Below are 21,712 nucleotides of genomic sequence, written 5' to 3'. Positions count from 1 at the left end.
GGGCACTTGTGACTCTAGCTCCAATACTTATACTAGACGACGATTAATAATATTTGACAAAGATACGATGTTTCGTTAAAAATTCGACATGGTAAATAAAAAATGTTGCGAATGCATACAAAATTTTCACTGATAATAGAAGTCTTTCCTGATAATAAAGTAATTAAAATAGATAATAACAGTTAACGACAAGAACGGAAGTCAACAATTTGGAATAAAATAACGAAAGGAGTGCGAAACATTCAACAATGAACATCTTTACTTTCAAAGCTTGTTTTTAAAGCGACGCTTGTTTACCATTCCTGCCATTAATTTTATCGTCTGCGGATAAAGAACGGTGTACTCGCCTCGACGCAATTAAATATTGAAACGGACCGCCTAATTGAACAACAATGCCACGACCGAAGGTTTAACAATTCTACGCGAAGCGATGACAACAATGATTGTGTACTTTGTCCTTGGAGACGAATCAAAATGCGATTGTAAAGTATAAGTTAATTAAGAATTAACGGTATGCAAATCGCGAAGGTGAAAACGACTCGTTTACATACAGTGGCGTGTCATATCTCCAGTGGGGTCCAATATAAAATGGAATTTGAGAAGCTCGCGCAAGAAGAAGGAACAAAGCACTTTTAATTTTGTATAAGAATAATATAAGTAATATAATAATATAATAAAAGAAAAATTGGGAGTAGGGCAACAAATACATAGGTACGACCCTGCTGGAGACCCTAGACAGATGACTTTTTACCCATAAGCTTACAGGTTACAACGCCACTGTTTACACGAAAGGAAGACGTGAACGACACCCTGTGAGTCAAGAGCGTTCATCTTCGCGAAACCACACAACGAAATCATTCGATGGTGAATCATTTTTTGTCAACACGGTACTTATACATCGGAAAGAATAAATTCTGGTTGACTCATTCGCGTGTACCGACGTCTGTTTCCATTCGATATTAAAATGCGTCGCTGGAGGTCGAATGGGTTATACTAATACACGCAATTCCATCGTGTACTATAGGTATACCGAATTGTTACGATACAAAGCGACTTCTATTATCAGTCATCTCTACCAGATGTCTTTGCGAGAAATGTTCCTAATAAAAAGAGATAATCAAAGGCAAATTCTACAGTTTCAATAACGCTTCAGATCTGTAACTCTTCGATTCGACGTTAGAGGGCTACATCTGGATTACAATAAAGTTAAATCTACTTTTGTTATCGAAATGAGAAGCTTCACAAGATAAATCCTCGCGTATCAAATGTAAGATCCGTTGCTTTAAGCCTGATATCGAGATAAAAATCACTTCTGCGTCCCATTCTTTTTCTAACGCCTGAAATATTACTTTCGCTGAAAGCCCTGTCCTACACAAAATCACGAAAATCTTTCCCACCCAGCCCACCCAACTTCCCGTTGTACGTCATATATATGAGAAATTCACGTCTCCCCCAACTTTCATGTTCCGCCGCTCTTTATTGACATTCTATCTCTCCCACCGGTCACATGAATACGCTTCTACGGGCATCGACCCCTTTTTAAATAATGTTACATCACGGGAGATGGGCAACGATCGACTTGTCACAAGTCCTCCGTTTCTGGGGGGATTTCTCCCGACATTTCCCTCCACCGGCCTATAAAGTCTGTCCCCGTTCGTTCGTTACGTTGAAAGAAAAAACCTGTCCTACGCGAAGAGATTATACAGGGTGTCCCAAAAATGTTGTAACACCTTGAAAGAGGTGGTTCGGGAGGTGATTTGAAACAACTTTTTCCTTAGCAAAAATGTTGTCCGAGGCTTCGTTGAGGAGATATTAACGGAAAACACTGACCAATCAGAGCGCGTGGATACTGTTGGAGCGGCCGCGGTAGCGTATGAGTGCGTCCGCTTAGCGCGTAGCCACGCCTACTGCGGGCGCTCCAACGGTATACGCGCACTCTGATTGGTCAGTGTTTTACGTTAATGTCTCCTCAACGAAGCCTCGGACAATATTTTCGCTAAGGAAAAAGTTGTTTCAAATCACTTCCCGAACCACCTTTTTCAAAGTGTTACAACATTTTTGGGACACCCTGTATATTAGATAGAGTAGATAGATAGAGTAGGCAAGGCAGTCGCGGAAGTGTAACAATATTGGTAAGAGAAAAAAGATTGAGTGCACGCTTATCCTTCTCTAATTAATACATGCGCAGTTGTATTAAGAAACTTTGGTAGGAGAGAATACGAATTGAGTGAGTGAGGTTTATTTATCAGCACACGAGGTCGTTTAACTTAACTATAACACCTGACGTACCCGTCTTACATTTGGTCATTCTTTAAATTCATTTAATTCTTGCTTTACGTTGCTACTCATTTCATGACTCTCTGGCAATTTTATTAGGGAGATTTTTTGGGACCCACCGGCCCCCAGCTCGGGTACTTCGGGATCGCTAAGCCCGTACTGTAGCTACAGTTAAAAAAACCATAGCTAGAGCCCCTGAGGGAAGCGAGGAGAAATGTAATTTCAATGATCTCTTTGATATCCCTTGATTCCTATAACATCTACCAAGTCTCGAAATTCTAATGCGCACAAAAACTTAGAAACAGGGATACTTTTTCGACTTGTTCTCTCTTTCTTAGCATCTTACTATCTACACTTACAGAGTCTCCTATGACTCTTCTATTTATGTAATATCTTTGATTCTACATCTTTCGAACAGAATTACTTGACAATTTAGAAATTCCTACAATGACGATAGAGAAAATACGCTTTAGGATAAATTACACGTTTCAAATATAAAGAAAGATGATTTCTAATTCTAGTTTCTAATTCTACATTGAATTCATCTCAAATAAAATTCTGAAACGTATTAGTGATCTGTTTTCCTCTGTGGGTTGTCCCAGAGAAGGCATTCCAAGGATTCCGAAGTCGGATGGAAAATATTTTGATCTGACTTTGGGAATGGTCACGTGTTCGATGAAGGAACGTTTACGACAAAAGTAAACAAGGTTAGCGAAGAAAAACATTGCAAACGGTTCGCAGTATTGAATGTACATGTACACATATACATTTAATATATTTTATCGGAAATCAAAGTGATATAATCTTACAAATAAAGGACTACTTTAACGCTACTTAGCCTTAAGTTACATTTACTGTTCATAAATATTCGTTTGTCTACAATGATTCGCGTATAAAGGAAATAAACTAATATATCCATGCGTCGTATAGGAAAAAACGATGGTTGTATCGCACCCATCAACAAAACGGTTTTCTCGTCAACGAATCAACTTCGAGAAGATTCAAATGAAAAATAAACAACAAAAACACGAACAAACGAAAATGTAAAAATACGAAATCTTCGATAATGTTTCTCTAACGACTATACACATTTTTGGTGGAATTTATGGGGCTTTCTTGCGAGGCGAAGTTTGACGTAACTAAAACAAAAAAAAAAAAAAATAAATAAAACACGTCGAATTTATAGTAAACCCTTCCACGTGTATTTTTCTGTAACTTGTACAGAAATAGGAAGAAATAAAGCGTGAAGAAACGATTGGCGCTGAATAGTTATGGTGATTAGTAACTGTGCACTGGAAGTTAAGTAACGCCTTCTGACTAAATCATTTCGATGAAAATGAATGATTCATTTACTTGTAAGTAATCATCATACGTATATACATTAAACAAAATTAGGCCATTGTCAAAGTCTTCGCCTGACCGTTAATTTTGCATTAAATTTCATCATTTTCTTATTTAAACACAAACAAAAAACATATATGCACAATTCTACGATACGAAAAATAAAATAGATGAAATATTCACCAACGTGAAAATAAATAACTTCTTATCACCGGTAAACAATTTGTAATCGTATCACAAACTAGGAGTTTCAAATGAAATTCTCTTCTATTTAAAAAAAAAAAAAAACGATAACTCTCCCTTTAATATGCGTGACAATGAAAATTAAATGGCATTTAAAAAAAAAAATAAAGAATTAGCTACGCTCGCAAATCAGAATTTGCTACAAGTATTCATGGCAACTAGTTACAACATTAATTCACAAAAGACGATTTGGTCGAAATATAATACTTTTACTTCGATAATACACTATTCGTTCAGATCCAGTTAACTGCTTTATCGGCTAGAAGTGCATATTACGTAAACGTTTAATTGCAAGGAAAAGAAAAATTAATACTAGACCGTTTTGTGCTTGTCATCGAGGGGGAAGGCTAACAAAAGATGAATTTCTTTCGTACGATGATTAGTATACAACTTCTTGGGAACGTGTAGGCACTTGCCTTTATGTATACTGAATCAATATACCAAGTCATCAGTATTCAACATAGTACACAAGTGTTTTATGGTAAAGTACAATGTTCCAGTATGTCCATCCTGCATATAGCAACAGTTGTGTGAGTAATCACGCAGTACCAATCATCCCGAGCTATTCAATCACAATGCATTTTTAATGATAGTGTAACTCATGAATTTCTAATGTGCTTATTTTATTACATTTTGTGTCGCTTAATAGAAAAATGATTCTAAGTACCTTGTATAAAATATATATATGTGTAACCAATATATGCACGTGTATGCGTATACATACATATATTTTTATTATGAATAGAAACAAATGAAATTCATACTTCGTCTAACCGAGTCGCAAAAACACTATCGTTAGAAATTCACTGTGCTCCCGCGTATATCCAGAAGCGATAATCGAACAGATCATCGAATTCTTACGTATCTGTACAAAAATATATGTGTGTACACATAATGTCTCATCGAATCTTTGACCTACAGTCTGTTTTAAACGTAACGCTTAACATACTGATCTAGACACACACTGTGGTAGACGATCTACCACTATCGCTATACATCGGATTAGTTCAAAATGAATCCTGTTAACCGATTGCTGGAACAATCCGTCGTAACCGTCTTAAACTACGCCTAACAATGGAACATAGAGATGTTTGTTAACAGAATTCATTTGCAGTGTCAACACCGATTATTACGCGTTGTATGTTTCGGATATATACGAGCGTTTAAAACACACTGTGCGTCGCGCGTCGTTCCACACATAACACGCATTCATAGAGTTTTAAGTCTGCATGGAAACTCAACGAACGACATTTGTTTTTCTTTAACAAGTAATTATACAAAGTTTCGCGCACCACTGACGCGTCGTTTCGCCAATTGATCTAGGATAAAAGTTTCTTTTTTTTTTTTCTTACACAATGCACTTCGCACACCGTGCAAAGAACTACACGAGTAGACAGAGACACGCACATAACACATTTGCACGAGATAGTAAAACGAATGGCTTTTTATTAAAAAAAAAAATCTTAGCTCAACAATCACATTAAAAAGTAACTAGAAAATCGTTATCAGCTACCATACGAAGCATGGTTTTGTACCAGAGTCAACAGCGAATACACAAATTCTATACTTTACATGAATGATAAACGACGACATACCCCTTTTTTCGTTTTTAGTTCTGTTCACAGAGAATGAGATCCATATTTGTAATGCTATAACATTTATAAAATCGTTTATTACGGAATATATCTTATCGTCAGCGTAAGTATCTCTGTAACTTTTATATTTAGCGATCTTTTTATAATACTTTAATGTACAATGTAATAAGTATGCTTCAGTTACACTATGCCAAGTGCGTTAAACCGTGTAGACGTTAAAAATGGTTCGGTAAAATTTAATTATGTACCTGACCTCTGACAACTCCGAAAACTTAAGTTGGAGAAACGTTGAATTCGTAAAACGACAGAATCAAAACATTCACAAAATTGCGATGTCAAGTATGATTAATTCGCTTGCCAAATTTGAATATTAAAATAGTAACACAAGTCACACCAAGAAAAATACGACAAACATTACTTTCATTTGGTTGCAATCATAAAAATCATACGTTAACATTTCGAGTAACATTTACTCTGTAAAAGGTTATGTGCTTTAATTAGGCCCTTCGAGGGATCTCAACCCAAATTAACAATACCGTAAACGTCCGTGGCAAGAAATAAAAAAGAAATGAAATGAAAAATAAATGACTCGCGACTCGCACCAATTGTAAGTTGTACACTCTGGTCCAAAATCCGATAAATTTCAATTAACTATATCAGGAAGGCAGATTTAGATATGCTATGTATCTGCGTGTCAATTTCTTTTCTTTATACAAACTGTAACTTATATCTACTTATATGTTTCGATCTAATTTTCTTACATGTACGTATAATATCTATATCTTAATACACACATCTCTCAGTCTATCTGTACATACTACATGGAACAAAGTGGACTTCTGTTCTACTTTGCACCATTACAATTAAAAACTGATACAAAAACCGACGGAATCTTCTTCAGAGTAGAAGTATTCTGAGACGACTCTCCTTTTACCTTTCGTTAACGCGCACATTTCGCCGTCGCTAATTTCATTTTTATTACATATCGTCCAAATCGTTAGGTCAAACAATGCTCAGGACTCATCTGCATCCTTCCACCCTTCACTCATATCAAGGGCACCACACTCACGCTACAGATCGCATTATAAATAGTGTTAACGCATACCATTGTTAGTTGACAGTCGTTGGTCTCGCGGAACATGAGTTTTCTTTTTCATCGACATTGGCAGCGACAGACGAGAGACAACAGATGCAATGTATTGACTTCCTCAAACTTCGCGTATAAATCACGAAGCACATCACGGTTCATCCGCGATATCCACGTAGTATGACTCATGGTAAAAGATTTATTTGTTAGAAGTTCATCTTTAATTTAGAATCAATGACATTTAATGCAAATGTAAAAATAAGCAGGATTTAATGTTATAAATTAACATTAACCAGTTCGGGTAGTCCGACCGTGTTAAAATGTAATGCAATGAAAATAATTTACCGCAAATACGAACGAATGTATTACTTATTGAACAATATGTCCACGTCCTGGCAAGGATAAACATCTCTTATCTCAAAAAAATAAAATACAATGCAATGTGATACATACGAAAAACTTGCTGTTCTATAAAACGCATCAAATCAAAGTAGAAAAATAATGTTCGTTAGTCGTCAAGATTGTAATTTGACTGTAATATAATACTTTATCTCCGACATACCACCCGCAACACACGATGACCTGCAGTACCAACGGACTGGGGTAAAAGTGATAGGTAACATTAAATGTCAGACTGTAAATTCGCAGTCCAAATAATTTGAAATCGGTGAGCATCCTAGCCTTGTACGGAGCTAACAGAATGAAATGGGCTAGTAAGTCCTGACGAAGGATGTCGTTTCCTGGATATCTGCTTCGCTATCTGTGCCCTGGTATCCCTGGGATTGAGAAAGGGAAAGAAGTGCATCCAGGCCTAACGATTCGGCTAGCGGGTCTGGCGCTCTCGACTACAGCATGGATAACATAAAAAAATATTGCTCTAAAACTATAAATGTAATAAAAACACTAGCGCGCAAATAAATGGTAAGCACCGAATAAATAAAATTCTACTGACTGCACAGTCTACGAATGAAAAGAAAACAATGGTAATAATAAAACGACAAAGCCAACAAACCTTTCTCTTACACAAATGAAACAAATATAAATAAAATTATCCGTTCTATAATTAGCAGCGATAACATGTTTGAGTCTACTAATGTAAACATACCGTCGAGTTTTGTTCTGCGTCTTTGCAATTACTACATATGTAATCGTCTTCTTCTGCGATTTCTGTACGATCCAAACCGACACAGTGCATGTGAAACCAACCTTCGCAGCCACCATCGCACTGAACCCAATCGACTTCCCTACCTACATTCAAATAAAAGTATATAGAATATCATAATAACAATAATGTTGAAATGTTTGTGTAACAAACAGCTTCCTTACCGCTGGGTCGTAAACAACTAACGGCCGCGCAATCGTCTTCTTCGTCGGAAGTGTCTTGTTTAGTCTTCTTTCGATTACCGCCCCTCTTCTTTGGCACCTCGTCCCCTTCCTTACGTTTCATCTGGAATACAAAATTAACTGAAATCGAGCTAACCGATGTTCAATGAACTGTATTTAATCTATTGATTTTTAATTAAAAAATGTCTCGAATTCAAACTTCCTCACAATTTCAATTACTCGATACGCACAATTTTCTTGTCAACAAAATTGTAACTGTATTACATAACCTTAAAACGAATAATTTTGTAAGTTTTAATTCGAGGCAGATTGTATTCCAAAATATAAATACCTTTCGAGGTCCGCGCTTAATAGGCAACGGGGAACTACTGGTCGATTTTTTCTCTTTCTGTAACCCCTTACGTTTGGTTAAATTTTTTTCTTCCATTTTTTGCCGCCCGAGTTTCTTGAGTAATTCGAACTCTTCGGACTTCCTTTTTCTTCCCCTCTTTTTTACATCTTTCGCGTCCTGGTTTAAATTAGTTTGTACTTCTTCGTACGACGCGTATTTGCGAACAGTACTAGGATTGTTAGTGTGACTTAATATGCGCCATATGTGTTGCGTTTCGTCAAGCGCGACTTCCAACAGATCACCTTCCATCATTAATTCTTCTAAGCGTAACCTTGCAGACTGCGAGAGCATAACTGCAGCTTCGGTGGAATCACTTGATTGAGACCTGCGCTGAACTTTAGATACTAGAAAAAAAATACATATTTATAAATTTTATAGATATTTAATTCTTATAGTCAAACGCCGTTTTTTTTTTAACGGAGAAATCTTACTATAAGAGTATGCGTGTTCGTTACTATTGAACGTACTGCAACTTGGCTCGTCGTCGTCGATGGTAACAACGTCGTCGTCGTCATCCTGAAATACATCGTATATATTTAACCATGTATAATGCATTTTTACACAAATTTAATTAGAGCTATTGACACTTACCGCGGTACTAAGTGCGCTATCATCCGAGTGTACACCGCTAAGTGGCGTGATTGCCTGCACTCTTTGATGAAGTTCAGGATTATTCGCCGCCTTCTTCAACTCGCTGCTGATTATCTTTTCTGTTTTCTCCCTTGCTGCTGCTTCTACTAATTTTTGTGTCAGAACGGACAATTTTGCTAGTGCCGATGAAATTTCGTCTGTAGCCAACGCTTGTCGAGCTCGATCCTATTAAAAATACCATTGAATACAAATCGTGTTACACATAGAAACCATATAACGCATAATTTATTAATCTTCAATTTCTGATACGTGACACACCTGCCAATTCATTGCACGTTCCGTTAAACATTGCAATGCCTCACCCTCGGGCAAACGAATTGGAATTTTTTGAAGACTCACTAAAAGCGCCAAAATTGTTTCCAATCGTGGCCGCCTCGAACGTAAACAACAGGGACATAAAAATTTAATCTCCCTTGATATCGGTAATTTTCCTTTGTATGACGTTTTTGGTAAGGGTACACAATTTGCTAAAATGAATTATTACGTTTAACCTACATTTTTACATTTATATTTAAATGCAAGTTATGAGTATTATACTTACAATGGAACCAATCTTTACAAAGCTCGCATTGAAGCATAAGCCCGAATCTTGGTCGACGACAGACGCAATACCTAGAGTCTTCCATCTCGGTTTTCATTAAATTTCTTTCTCTTAAATTTCTCATCGCTTCCATTTCGCGTTGTTCAGCTAATTTAAACGCAGCCACGACGGTAGCCGAATCATTGGAATCATCCAATTTTGTATCACAGACAAAGACAGGTCCAACAGACTCTTCACTCTTATTCTTCTTAGCCTTCAGCGCTTGTATACCAACTCCAATTCGGGGGGATAAAGCCTCCATTAAAGTATAATGTGAGTTTTTCCTTAGGAATGTTCTTGCCGTCCTTTCCTTCCAAGCTTTCGCTTGTGAAAGAGTGGACTCTAAAATTGGAAGAGCATCCAAGTGCAATGGGATACTTCTGCCTTTTTTTATAAGATCATCTAATGTATCATAGTAAGGAAAATTCTCTCTCGCTTGTACTTCCTCTACCATTTTCGTCCAATTTTTTGCTTTATTCAATGTATCTTGGAGAATATCTAAGCTGGGTAAGTATGCATCTACTTCATCAGCTTCGCGAATAAATTCTTCTAACGACGATATAGTTTGTCTGCTTTTCGTGTGAAGATACAACTTTGCTTTCTCTTCCCACTTGTCGATTCCGATCATTAATGCTTGTAGTTCGGAAAGTGTATTTTCTATACTTAAATGAGGCGGTATCGTCATACCTTTTTCAATCAATTTTGCTAAATCATCGCGATGTATAGATTTTGGATCTTCTTGAATAGATTTTACTTCCTCCAGCCATTGAATTTGCGTTAATCTCTACAACAAATAAATACTGAATTGCACTACAGAACAGTGATATATTATTATTAAAAATGTGTTTAATTTATATCTACTTACTTGTTTCAAACGAATAAGTTGAGGTAACTCAATACAAATAGAATCTCCAAAATCAATACACTTTTCTAGTTGTTCAATATCACAATTATCTTCCTTAGCATCTAACTCCTCTGCTTCTCTTTGAAATTGTAACACTTGATCGAGTATAAATTTAACACCATCAGATTCTTTAAGTTCACAGCACAGATTAGTAATTTCTTTATAGAAAAGAGTTAATTCTTCTACCGTAAGTTTATATTTAGTTTCAACCGATTGTCTGGTTCTGAATTAAAAAATCCTCACATAAGATTATTTATATAATACATATATTACCTTAGTAACTAAAAACTAATCATACCTGGTACGCTGCTTATTATTTAACAGTTGTTGTGCAACACTAGCACATTTTTCTGCATCTTGCACAGCAGTAGTTAAGGCTGTTAACAGTTCACTTTCAGGAAACTTTTTATTTTCTGCTTCATTCAAGAGCTCCTTCAGCTCGTTCAACTCAATTTTATTACTCTTCTTATCGGGGTCCATTGCTTCTTTTACTTTGGCCACCCATGAGTCGAATGACTCAGCTTTTAATTTTAACTTTTGTAACATAATCGGTAACTCGTCTAAAGTATACCGGTAACGTAATGTGTGCTTTTCCGGTGGGCAATCACAAAGGTCAGTAAAATGTCTCAGGCAAACTAACTGAGAACTCTGGCATGAACATGTAACCGCACTTAAGAAACAAGTTGTTTTGCACGCCTCACACTGTCTCTCATCATCTGGTAATAGTTCAAATGCTTCGCGTTCCGCTTCCGTTACGCCCTAAAAAACACGATTTTCAACACAAAAATCATTCGTGGAACCGTTTAACTGTTCTCACATTTTAAAAGAAACATGGAATCAGAATGAGACTATCTATTAACGAAACACATGTACCCATCTGTACACAAATTGACGTCGATATGATCAAAGATTTTGCGAGTACACGAATCATTTAAGAATATCGCGAACACTCGTTGATCAAATCGCCGGAAATGTTAAAAAATACGTTGAATCGACAGAAGAAACGTACTGACTGTTTAGCATCATGGCAAGGCTTTAAAAACATAACCTCTATTCGCCAATAAAAGTTACATAATCAAGATCAGAGACACACCAAATAGGCATCAGCTCGTCAAGGTCGATAACTAAACAACGATCACACGAAAACTATTTTAGCGACAACGGACACAAGCTAACCAAATATAACGAAATATATGGAGGCATTAATGAGGAATATAACGTGGATGGTGGAGCTCTACTGCAATGACCAATGGTTGGCAATATCAGACGCACACACACGTCTTTTACCGCGTGTGCCCGCATGGCTACGAGTCAGTGACGTAACTAGTCGTGTGCAAACCACGCGAGGGGTTCCCTAATCCGAGGAGCTCCAATTTTGAATATAGAAAAACCCCACGATCGACTTGTCAGAAATATTTTACATACGAAACTTTTCTTCAATCTAATAAATACTGTTCTACAAGTTTTATTGATTATTCTTCTTTAAAAATTAAAAATAATGCTGTCTTTTTTGCTTAATACATATGGGATAGATAGGGAAGTATTAACTTTCATATAAAAGGGTCTCGAAATAAATTTTCAGCACACGGGTGCCAAAGATGCTGGTTACGTCGATGCTACGAATATATGCGTGCCGGTACATTCGACAATGTGTGCATGACAACATACTTGAATCGGTGAGGGAATGCTTCAGCACTCACTATACTGTTTGACCTAAATACATTGGTCTGTGCATTTAGAATTATAACCCGTCCTGTGTGACTGGCTAATGTTGGAGGCAAAATTTGAATGTCTAATACACATTACGCTCTTTAAATTCAATTAATTTTTCAAAACATATCGGTCAGACAAAAAGTGTAATATTTAAAATAATGAATCATTTATGTGATAATATATTGGATCAGAAGCCTATATATTTTTTCGAATGTATTTTTTGTGTCAGGTATTTCATCTATAATAGATAATGATGTCAAAGAAACACATAAAATAAATTTGCGAGGGATTCTATTATTTCATCGCTTTCTCGTTGCCTCGCTTTTTTACTGAGACGTCAAGGATAACTTCTAATTTCACTATTCAAAAGAGGATGAAATCCCGAGTAAAAAAGTATTATAGTACACGTGGTCTATACATAAGTTACTATTAACAAGGTACATCCGCGAAGTGCATCCTCTCCCCTCAATCTGATTTCGATGAAACCTTGTAACCTTTGGAGAGCGGCCAAAAATAAGGAAATAAATAAACGATAGTTACAGGGCTCACATAAGCTAATACCTTTCTCTCAAATTATGATTTCCTCTTAAATACAAATTTTATATTATACAAAAATATAAAAAAAATGTTTCATGCGTAATAGTTGACTAAAGTACTTGGGAGAATGAAAAAGTTCAGCCTGTATATAGAATCAGCCATTTCACTAAAACAATCATAATATTCACATAAATGCAACTTACCCATTCCAACAGATTTTTTCGTAACTTCTTCTCGTCGTCTACCATCTGCAGCATGTCATGGTAAGTTGCAGTCGCAATTCCTATGTCCAGTGAATCTGGATCCAATGACATTTTACACACCAATTCATCGTGAGAAAATACACAAAATCGTCTTAAATTCGAGTAATGCGAAATGCATTCCCGACCAACTCTAAGCTGTTAAACACACAATAGAATTCATAAAATATACGATATTAAAATCAACAATACAAATTTAAGGTTACAACATACCCAATCGGCAGGTGCGAAATTCACAGCTTCGGCGAAATTGTATCCCTGATTGAATCCCGCGTGATACGCTCTTGGAAATGTCACAACAAATTCTCCTGCGTGTTGGTCAGTTCTAAATACTGGAACACCTGAAAAAGAAATACAAACGACATTAGTACTTTATATAGATTATATAGATCTTATGATACGTTACCTTCGTTTGTTAAAATGTTGGGATTCATGATAGTGACCAATTGATGGAGCAAATCTGGCTGACTATGAAACAGTTCTGGTGCAGCCGATTTCATTGAGTGTTCAAATCGTTCTGCTTGAGAGCCAGGTACACCATACCAAGTTTTTGGCTCTCCCCAATGTAGGTAATTAATCGAATAACTCCAATGATCCTCGTTATGCCAACAGAATGTGGCAAAACACATGCCAACATACATCCATGGAACTTTCATACCACTAATGTCAGCGTTAATGTGACCTAGTACGCTACTCCGTAGAACTGGTAGATTATTTAAATTCCACGAAGATTCCGCGTATTCTTGATCACACGTAAACAGATTAACGCTCGTCTTTGTTGGAAATCCAGATCCATGATCCATTGTGTGTAAATCTGCTCCATACTCAACTGTTACATCTTCATCGATAGAGGAAACTATTCGCCAAAATTCTTTTTCTACCAAGGATGTTGGCACCATCTACAGCAAAATAATTTCAAATTTATGTGATTTAATCGATCTTATACATATTCTATTAGAAAACATAAGAAAAAGAAAGTAACATACATGTACAGGCATGTTGAAGTAATCGCTCTTAAATTGATCAGCCATTTCTCCAAATTGTTGAAGAGTATACTCTCTTTGAGCTTGCTCGAATCCAAATGCTTCCATTGGCTTAGAAACTTCTTCAGCCACACATTTTGGACACCGCCAATCTCCTTTTGGTATTTCTGTCAGTGGTGGCATGAGACAGAAAGTGTGATAACTATCATCACATCCATCACATAGAAGCATGTTTTCTTCATTATCACCTCTTCCACAATTGTGACAAATATATTTTGCCAACTGTATAATAAGATATACAATTTTAGAGAAAATATTTACACATACTAATCATAAAAAATCAATACACAAGTTATACTCACTGGATCAAATTCATAAGTTAGTTTCAAACCTCTGGTCTTATTAGATTTCTTTCCCTCTTTGGTATTAAATCCAGCCATCTTTGGACCAGGTCCATAGAATTGTAACTTCTTAAGTTCTTTGCTATTGTCATCACCATTCTTACTTCTGAATCCATCTTTGCAATCATTATCAGAATCACATTCCTCCTTACAATCTTCTTGTTTAACAGATATTTCCGGTTTCTCTTCTTGACCACTGAATCTCTTTGACCGCCGTGAAAATTTTTCAGCTGGAGGTTTAATTTGCTGTCGTGAGATGATTCCATGTGGTTTGTAATCTCTGTCCTTTTTCTCATTCACATTGGAATCTGGTTCAATTTTCTGTACAATTCAATGTATATTAAATATATGGATTACTATAGATTTTAGAAGATACAAAGAAAAAATAACTTACAATGTCTGTCAAAGTTTTTCCCTGCTTAAAGACATCAAACGGATATAAAATTCGTTCATAGTGATTCTTTAGTATACTTCCTACGCTACGACCAGATGGATAACCTAGTTTATTTGCAATTTTTGCCCACCTTCTTTCCCTTGTTACTGTTTCAATTCCACCTGGAATTATTATGCTTAATATTAATACATTAAGTTCACAATGTGAATTCTAACTAATGACCTTCACAGTTAAATAGCAGAAACAAACCTTCATCTGTGACAATTTTGTGCAAAGAATATAGATCAAGAGCTTTGCGTTCTACAAGTGGGATTTTTAAAGAAGAACCTTGAAGCTCCCAGAATTTTGCAATCTGGTCTAAAAAATTAAGTTTTATCCTTGTTTTTGCCTCCAATTCATTTAATCTTTGGATTCGTGGAACAAATTTGAATTTATCAACATCAACAGCAAATGGTGGCTGCCAATTCTGCAAGAAAGCAGTAATAACTTCTAAATTTCAATTCATAAACATTTAAAATGTTATTTTATTCGTAATGTAATAAAACAGTAGGATATGAAGATGAAGATGAAGTCAGATCACTAACATTATACCATTACATTATTATTACATGAAGTTATTACTAGAAGCTTTGTAAGATTTGGGACTATTTTTACTCATAGGATTTTGCTATTTACTGGATATAAAGTTTAAAATAATTTCGTTAACAATTTTCATTAGCCTCGCGATTACGTAACGGGATAAATTTATTATAAGAAAATCACGTATTTAATACATTGATCGGATGTTTAGAAGTATATGTAATTATGCAGCTTGTATCCCTAAAAATTGAGATTAATTAAGGATACCAAATAAGACGAATTTTCATTCATCGTCTACGCATGAAAAAGAAAGCGTATTGCGTTGTTTACTACACAACTTTCAAATTCGTACACCTATGCAACAATACTTACAGGTCTTCAGATGAGTCAATTAGTTTAATAAAATGAGGATTTATGCCTATAGATATACAGATAAATTTATAAAAACATCGTTACAAATTTCTGTCGATGACGACCCAGAATAACACGGAAAAGGAATACAGAGGAATTACATATATTCTGTTATCGTTTAATACATATTGAAAATTCATTGACGAAGCCAGTAACCCATAAATACAGGTGTCTAAATAATCAATAAGTGCCTTCGTAGCCTCATCTATATCATGACGCAACAACCGTTGCAATGGTTGTCAGTCAAATTTTGTTAAGGGCACGACTCATTTTTAATCAGAACAATGAATTTCTTCCATCGAATCCTATTTAGAATTAGACATTTTCTACTCGATCACATCAAGCAACGAGACATCAAAATATTATCGTACGATGTATATCAACATCTACGAACAAAATAAACGAAACATCGCCAAGATTTTCTCCATATACGACGCCCATTTAATGTCGTGGCCATAGTTATTTCCGTAATGGCGTCATCCCGTTACAAAATACAAATTTTCTCAAGGGCTCACGAGTAATTGACAAACAAATATCTACACTTGGATTGGACTATTGGACATATAAGAACATAGATCAACTTGTCAATTAAAATTAACAACAACGCTCTTGACCGAAATCAGTTCTACATGACCTAAGAAAATAATTCGCAGAGAAGAAGTAACGTTGTTGGTATATTCTACACTGTTAAACTCATACAAACGCACTTTTTTACAAGAAGATTCTACGACTTCGAAACATTATTCAACTGTAAAAAGTACAGATTTCACGACAACAGGTTTCAACGATTCAGATAACGAAGAATAAATCGCGGAAGTTTACAATTTGGATTAACGAATACTTGTTTGTAATAGCTTGACATTTACACAGATATGTTTTCAATGTGTAAAAATAACACGTTGCGATAAGTGTGTTAATAAAATAATCTCAACTATCGTGAATTGATTGGTCGAAATCGTAACAAATTTAGAAATACTAATCGTTACTTTTTACTTTATGTAATTAAGATTGTTAAAAGATTCGAAATAAAATCACAAACTACATGCATGGCATGTCACAACCTCTTCGAACAATTTGCACCACCTCTAAAATGACGATCTGAAATATGTGCGATTTAATTTAGAGACAAGGTCTAAATATAGCTCAATCGTATATTATATTTTGAAGAAAATCAATTTTCCCGTTAACCATTCTACGTGACGGTTTATAGAAGTCTTGCGGGATTCGATTCATCCCAGGATTATTTTTAAATTCACCACGTAGCTTCTTCTCCATAATTACCTAAATGAAACTACATTTTCAAAGACGTACGTTGTAAAACCTTTTTCCAAGCGTGTAGAAACAAAATGGTGGCACAAATCGGTTCTAATAGTGATACAAATTAAACGAACAATGCATGAAATATGGATGACGAGACGAGATTACTTCGGGAGCAAAAATTGTTCCTAAAAAAATTCGACGAGATTGAATATTACACGAAGATAATTCAAGCATAAAGAGCAACGTGAGTTTTGTTCATCAGCGTAAAAAACATTAAACACGGCTATACTCGCAACATTTCCCATATGACACTCCCAAAAATTAACAACATTCACCTATACGAAGCCTCGCACGATGGTGTACGTGCTCTGAGACGAAATAGAAACTTCTGGGAAAACATCAAACGATTCCCATATTTTTGTTACCACGATATCAGAACGAGGAGGATCGTTGACCACGGAACGACGATAATTTTTTTCAGCGTTTTCTCTATCGATGCCATCTCGTCATCGTTTCCTATTTCCACAACAATTTCGAGACATTTTGCTAAGGTGACATTGTTTCGATTGTCTCGGCCATTTTACATAGCGTACCTTCTAGCTATAACGATATTAATGTCGCAATGTGACGAGTACCTAACTACTCGTTTTCCCATATTTTTTTTTTTTTTATTTTTTTTAATACTTTCCGTGAATCCCACACGAACGCCAAGTATAACTTCCCGGTGAAAAAGATAAGAACGCATTAACGAACATGGACGCGATTCCGATCTATGTATCTCGCAAAAGCGAAAATGCCCTGACAACACGGGCATCGCAGCCTTTTCTTCCCTTTTTACCGTATTATCATTCGTCTCGTGTCGACGGAAACGCTATGGACTCTTACCAGACCCGAGCTGTTTCAACGCCGATACGAGGCAAAAGGCGAGCAAACGATATTGATATCGTGAAATATGGTGTTCACGGTGAAAATAGTCGTCGCGCATCGGATTTAATTTTCATTCGAATGCACGTATTACGTAGGAACTCGTTTATTTCGTGATGTCACGGCTGTGATGTCCGTACGGAAGCGTCATAGGATGTAAACGGGGTCGGTGCGTGCATGCCCGAACAACGTTCAACGAAAGAAGAAGAAGAAAAAAAATAAAACACACAAATTCGTCGATTCCTGTGGTTCCGTTTAAAACGGGCCAGTCGAAGAATAGGAGGATCGATGTGCGGCGTCCTTCTCTCGTTAAAGGGAAAGGAAAGAGAAAGCGGGTTGGACAGAGAAGAAAATGATTGATGTAATCTCGCGATGGAAGGATTTACTCACAGGCGGCGGTTTGATCTTACAAATACCAGACTTCTCCGCGATCGGTCGTATTTTTGCAATGTAGCCAAGGGGGTCGTGAAACTCCTCGATACTCGGTTCGAAGACCGGCGCCTCTGGCGGTATAATGAACTCGAAGTCCGAATCACCACGATCGCAAGCCATGTCTTGGGTGCAGTGATAAGTCCCGAAAAAATCCTCGTAACCGAAGTTCGTGTCGAACCTCGATACCATGACTCGAGTGTCTAACACAGCTTGGACGCGCGGATAGGTGGCCCCAGCACACGCACCTAACGCGGGTGAGGACCTCGCGCCAGCTCCAGCAACCGTTACTCAGCCGCTGGCTGCGAATATTTATTCGGCAGTGTGCTTAGGTGAATCGTCATCACGAGCTGCATTTGTGTATCTGGTGGAAAGCGATTGACAACGTTACGCGTTAACCACGAAACACACGGCGCACCAACATCGACGATATCACGCGGAGCCTCGCACACGAGCAACTGTCTTATTCCTTGCTTCGTATACCTCCCCCTCGACCCCTTGTGCCCCTTGTGTTCACTTGACTGTAACGCGAGGGTGGCGCCACCTTGCACCAGGGATCATGTCGATATTGTTATGTGTCCTGGTGGCTCCCCTCGGCGGAATTCAATTAAATTAAGTAACGCGCCAAAATTCAATATTGTACAGTGGTGTAACTGAAGTAATGCACAAGATCGTTGTTATGTAAAAGCATTGCTGAGATGTAAATCACTCACTCTTAAAACAAATGATTGATTTGATTGGTTGTATATTTTGTTTTAGAAACAAAAAATAACATTTTACTGTTAAAATTATTATATTCAATTGGCATTCACTAAACATAAATGTTCGAAGCAAGACGTGTTTGTTTAATTTTCCCAAATAACTAAATAAATTGAAATATTCCTAAACGCCCATACAACAATACATAGCGATTCGTGCACGTTACCCCTTTTTTTTTTTTTTTTGGAAAATAATGTATAATGTATAATGTTAGTGATCTGACTTCATCTTCATCTTCATATCCTACTGTTTTATTACATTACAAATAAAATAACATTTTAAATGTTTATGAATTGAAATTTAGAAGTTATTACTGCTAAACGCATATTTGCATAAACCAAACAAGCGCCTGTGATAGAAATAAGAAAATGTGCAGCTAATTTGTATCAAACATAAGTGTTAGAAGATGAGGGGAGAGGTATGCACCCATAAAACGACTATAGATTTTCATTGGGCAAGAGGAGGGAATTTTACCTCAAACACCATCTTCCAGACACATACCAAACTTGTAAAAGTCTGAAGAAAATAAACAACTAACTAACTAACTAACTAAACGCATATACGAGCGCAGGTTAAAAATATTGTTTACTGCATAAAATAAACAATTAACAACACGAGCGCTGCAAAAAATGTGCTCGAATTCGAAAGAGAACTGCGCATCAGGCGCTGAAGTTTCAACGATTGTAAACGATAAATAAACACGAAAATTCCCTATGACTGGTTAGCTTTTTTCCTTATTATATAATCAATTTTGTTGTTCGCTTACAGGAGTTTTTAATGAAAATTATGTAACAAACCATGTCTATTCTGAATATTAAAGTTAATTCTGAAATAATTTGTGATTTGGTCCATCGTAGTTACATTAGATTTGCAACACATGGTACTCAAATTTTATTTCAAAATCGATTCTATAGAATCAGAATAAAAATTTATAGAATAGCGTATGTATTTTTAATACAAAATGTCACGATTGCCACTTTGTACAGTAAATATTAATAAAACTACATCTAAATTACATCACTTAAATTTATCACTCTCTGTGAGATAGATGGCGTTGCAATGAAGGCATTGAAAGGGGTGTATCTAAACTTATCAAGGCTTGAGGTTAATTACATCAAGGGGATTCTTACTTCTTTGAAATGCTTTATAGCAAAATTTGTATTATTAATGCAATCATTAATATTAAGAGCTATTAATTTTGAATTTTGAACAAATAAGTCTTTCTATTTAGAAAGTTAAAGTTAAAGCTCCATTAATTTCATAGTTGATTCGTCCCTGCTGACGAATACACTTCAGTCCCTTGGGAATATTTTGCGACGATTTCTTCCTTCGGTGTCATCGAGTACGTAAGGTATTACGTAAGTTTTATAATATTCATGTGATTATATCTAAATATTTATTATTTATTTAAACAAAATGAATTCAATTTTCTTATATAGATGATTGTCAAAACTGTAATTACATTAACAAGTACATGTTACTATTTGGTTATGTTCTTATACAGAGTCTAATCAATATGTGTCATAAAGAATTTGGAAATCTTGCCAAAATCAGTGGTGTCACATTCTTCCGCATTAGTCAACACGAACAAAAAGCACTCAAGGGATTTTTCTCAGAAGGTATATCTAATCTGGCACGTCGTGTGAATTGGAGCATACTTCGATCTACACCTTGTAAGTGATTTTACTAAATACTGGTACAATGTATCAATAGTTTTCTTTAATCTATTTTATAAAAATAGTGAATATGCATTAAGAGAATTGTATTATATAATAACACTTGTGATACTTTTAATGGTAATTCGTACATAAATTTAAACACTTCATTTCGTTACAGTTTTCCTCATGACTTACATGATTATGACGTGGGCTGACGACGCAAATCAAGCTACGCACCGCAAGAACCCAGTATACCATGGTTAGTTTCATGGTTAATAATGTATTAGACATAATGTACATAGTTAATTAATTGGAAATAAAAATTCAAACTCTAGAATTTGTTTAGGTACTGTTATTTAAAAATGATGAAAGAAAAAGTTAACTGTAAATCATGTTCAAAGCATGAATCAAAGGAATCCATTGTATATTTACTAATTTTATTTGTTGACTTGTAATAAGAAAGTTTATTACACCCTATAAAAACTCTATCTATATCTATATCTATAGTATATTATAGATGTTGTTATTTTCATTTGAAATATTTATGTTTTACGAATAAATTAACCTCTTGTTTGGTCTACAACAAAATTTTGATCAATTTTATGAATTCGGTTCACGATGATGAATGGTTTCGTTCATTTTTTTTTTATTACCTTTCTCCTACTTACGGGATAGGACAATGAATATTTTATGAAAATACTACATTTTTTATACAATATAGCAAGAGGTTTGGCTTTAACGTGCAACAAAGGATAACAAAACAAGTAATGTTTCCCATCGAACTCTAATCAACAGATGTTACTCATCTTTCTTTGAGAAAAATTCTGTATATTCGTTCGTTGTAACGAATTGTTTGATTGGTTCAAGATACAAGTCATCGGATTTCTTCGGGATTTTCGTGGCATCACCTGAACCATCAAGCTACTATACCCCGTACGTCGCCCATTTCCATTAATTTTCACTTATTCGTTCTTAAATAACGTAATCATAT

At 35.8% G+C, this 21,712-nt stretch overlaps 2 protein-coding genes across 4 annotated transcripts; one reads left to right on the top strand and one right to left on the bottom strand.

The window, feature by feature from the left end:
• Positions 1-3,011: 3,011 nt before the first annotated feature.
• On the bottom strand, positions 3,012-19,430 carry LOC128873382 (lysine-specific demethylase lid). Of its 3 annotated transcripts, none has more exons than XM_054116940.1 (18): positions 18,266-19,430; positions 14,951-15,167; positions 14,702-14,862; positions 14,269-14,628; positions 13,910-14,188; positions 13,330-13,822; positions 13,137-13,264; positions 12,867-13,061; positions 10,712-11,172; positions 10,375-10,636; positions 9,471-10,293; positions 9,188-9,396; positions 8,870-9,094; positions 8,710-8,794; positions 8,219-8,622; positions 7,870-7,990; positions 7,649-7,791; positions 3,012-7,319 (listed from the first exon to the last, which is right to left on the bottom strand). In XM_054116940.1, exons 1-18 carry the CDS (start codon positions 18,494-18,496, stop codon positions 7,254-7,256), a joined length of 4,863 nt encoding a protein of 1,620 aa, XP_053972915.1. In that variant the 5' UTR covers positions 18,497-19,430; the 3' UTR covers positions 3,012-7,253. The 3 variants fall into 3 exon arrangements, with proteins under 3 accessions (XP_053972915.1, XP_053972913.1, XP_053972912.1); XM_054116938.1 differs by having other exon boundaries at positions 3,012-7,388; positions 8,746-8,794; positions 18,266-19,428; XM_054116937.1 differs by having other exon boundaries at positions 3,012-7,388; positions 18,266-19,426.
• Positions 19,431-20,185: 755 nt separating this feature from the next.
• LOC128874369 (cytochrome b-c1 complex subunit 8-like) lies at positions 20,186-21,055 on the top strand. Its single transcript, XM_054119066.1, has 3 exons — positions 20,186-20,414; positions 20,568-20,736; positions 20,900-21,055. Exons 2-3 carry the CDS (start codon positions 20,580-20,582, stop codon positions 20,983-20,985), a joined length of 243 nt encoding a protein of 80 aa, XP_053975041.1. The 5' UTR covers positions 20,186-20,414; positions 20,568-20,579; the 3' UTR covers positions 20,986-21,055.
• The last annotated feature ends 657 nt before the right edge of the window (positions 21,056-21,712 follow it).

The sequence above is a fragment of the Hylaeus volcanicus genome, chromosome 3 (assembly GCF_026283585.1).
Source record: "Hylaeus volcanicus isolate JK05 chromosome 3, UHH_iyHylVolc1.0_haploid, whole genome shotgun sequence".
Classification (NCBI taxonomy): domain Eukaryota; kingdom Metazoa; phylum Arthropoda; class Insecta; order Hymenoptera; family Colletidae; genus Hylaeus; species Hylaeus volcanicus.
This window is presented reverse-complemented; position numbering and strand designations above follow the sequence as displayed.

Coding starts and splice junctions, on each gene's coding strand:
- LOC128874369 (XM_054119066.1), top strand. CDS start 20,580: ATGTGTCATAAAGAATTTGGAAATCTTGCCAAAATCAGTGGTGTCACA. Junction 20,737..20,899: donor CATACTTCGATCTACACCTT/GTAAGTGATTTT, acceptor ATTTCGTTACAG/TTTTCCTCATGACTTACATG.
- LOC128873382 (XM_054116937.1), bottom strand. CDS start 18,496: ATGGTATCGAGGTTCGACACGAACTTCGGTTACGAGGATTTTTTCGGG. Junction 14,863..14,950: donor CAAAATTGTCACAGATGAAG/GTTTGTTTCTGC, acceptor TAATAATTCCAG/GTGGAATTGAAACAGTAACA. Junction 7,792..7,869: donor TAGTTGTTTACGACCCAGCG/GTAAGGAAGCTG, acceptor ATTTGAATGTAG/GTAGGGAAGTCGATTGGGTT.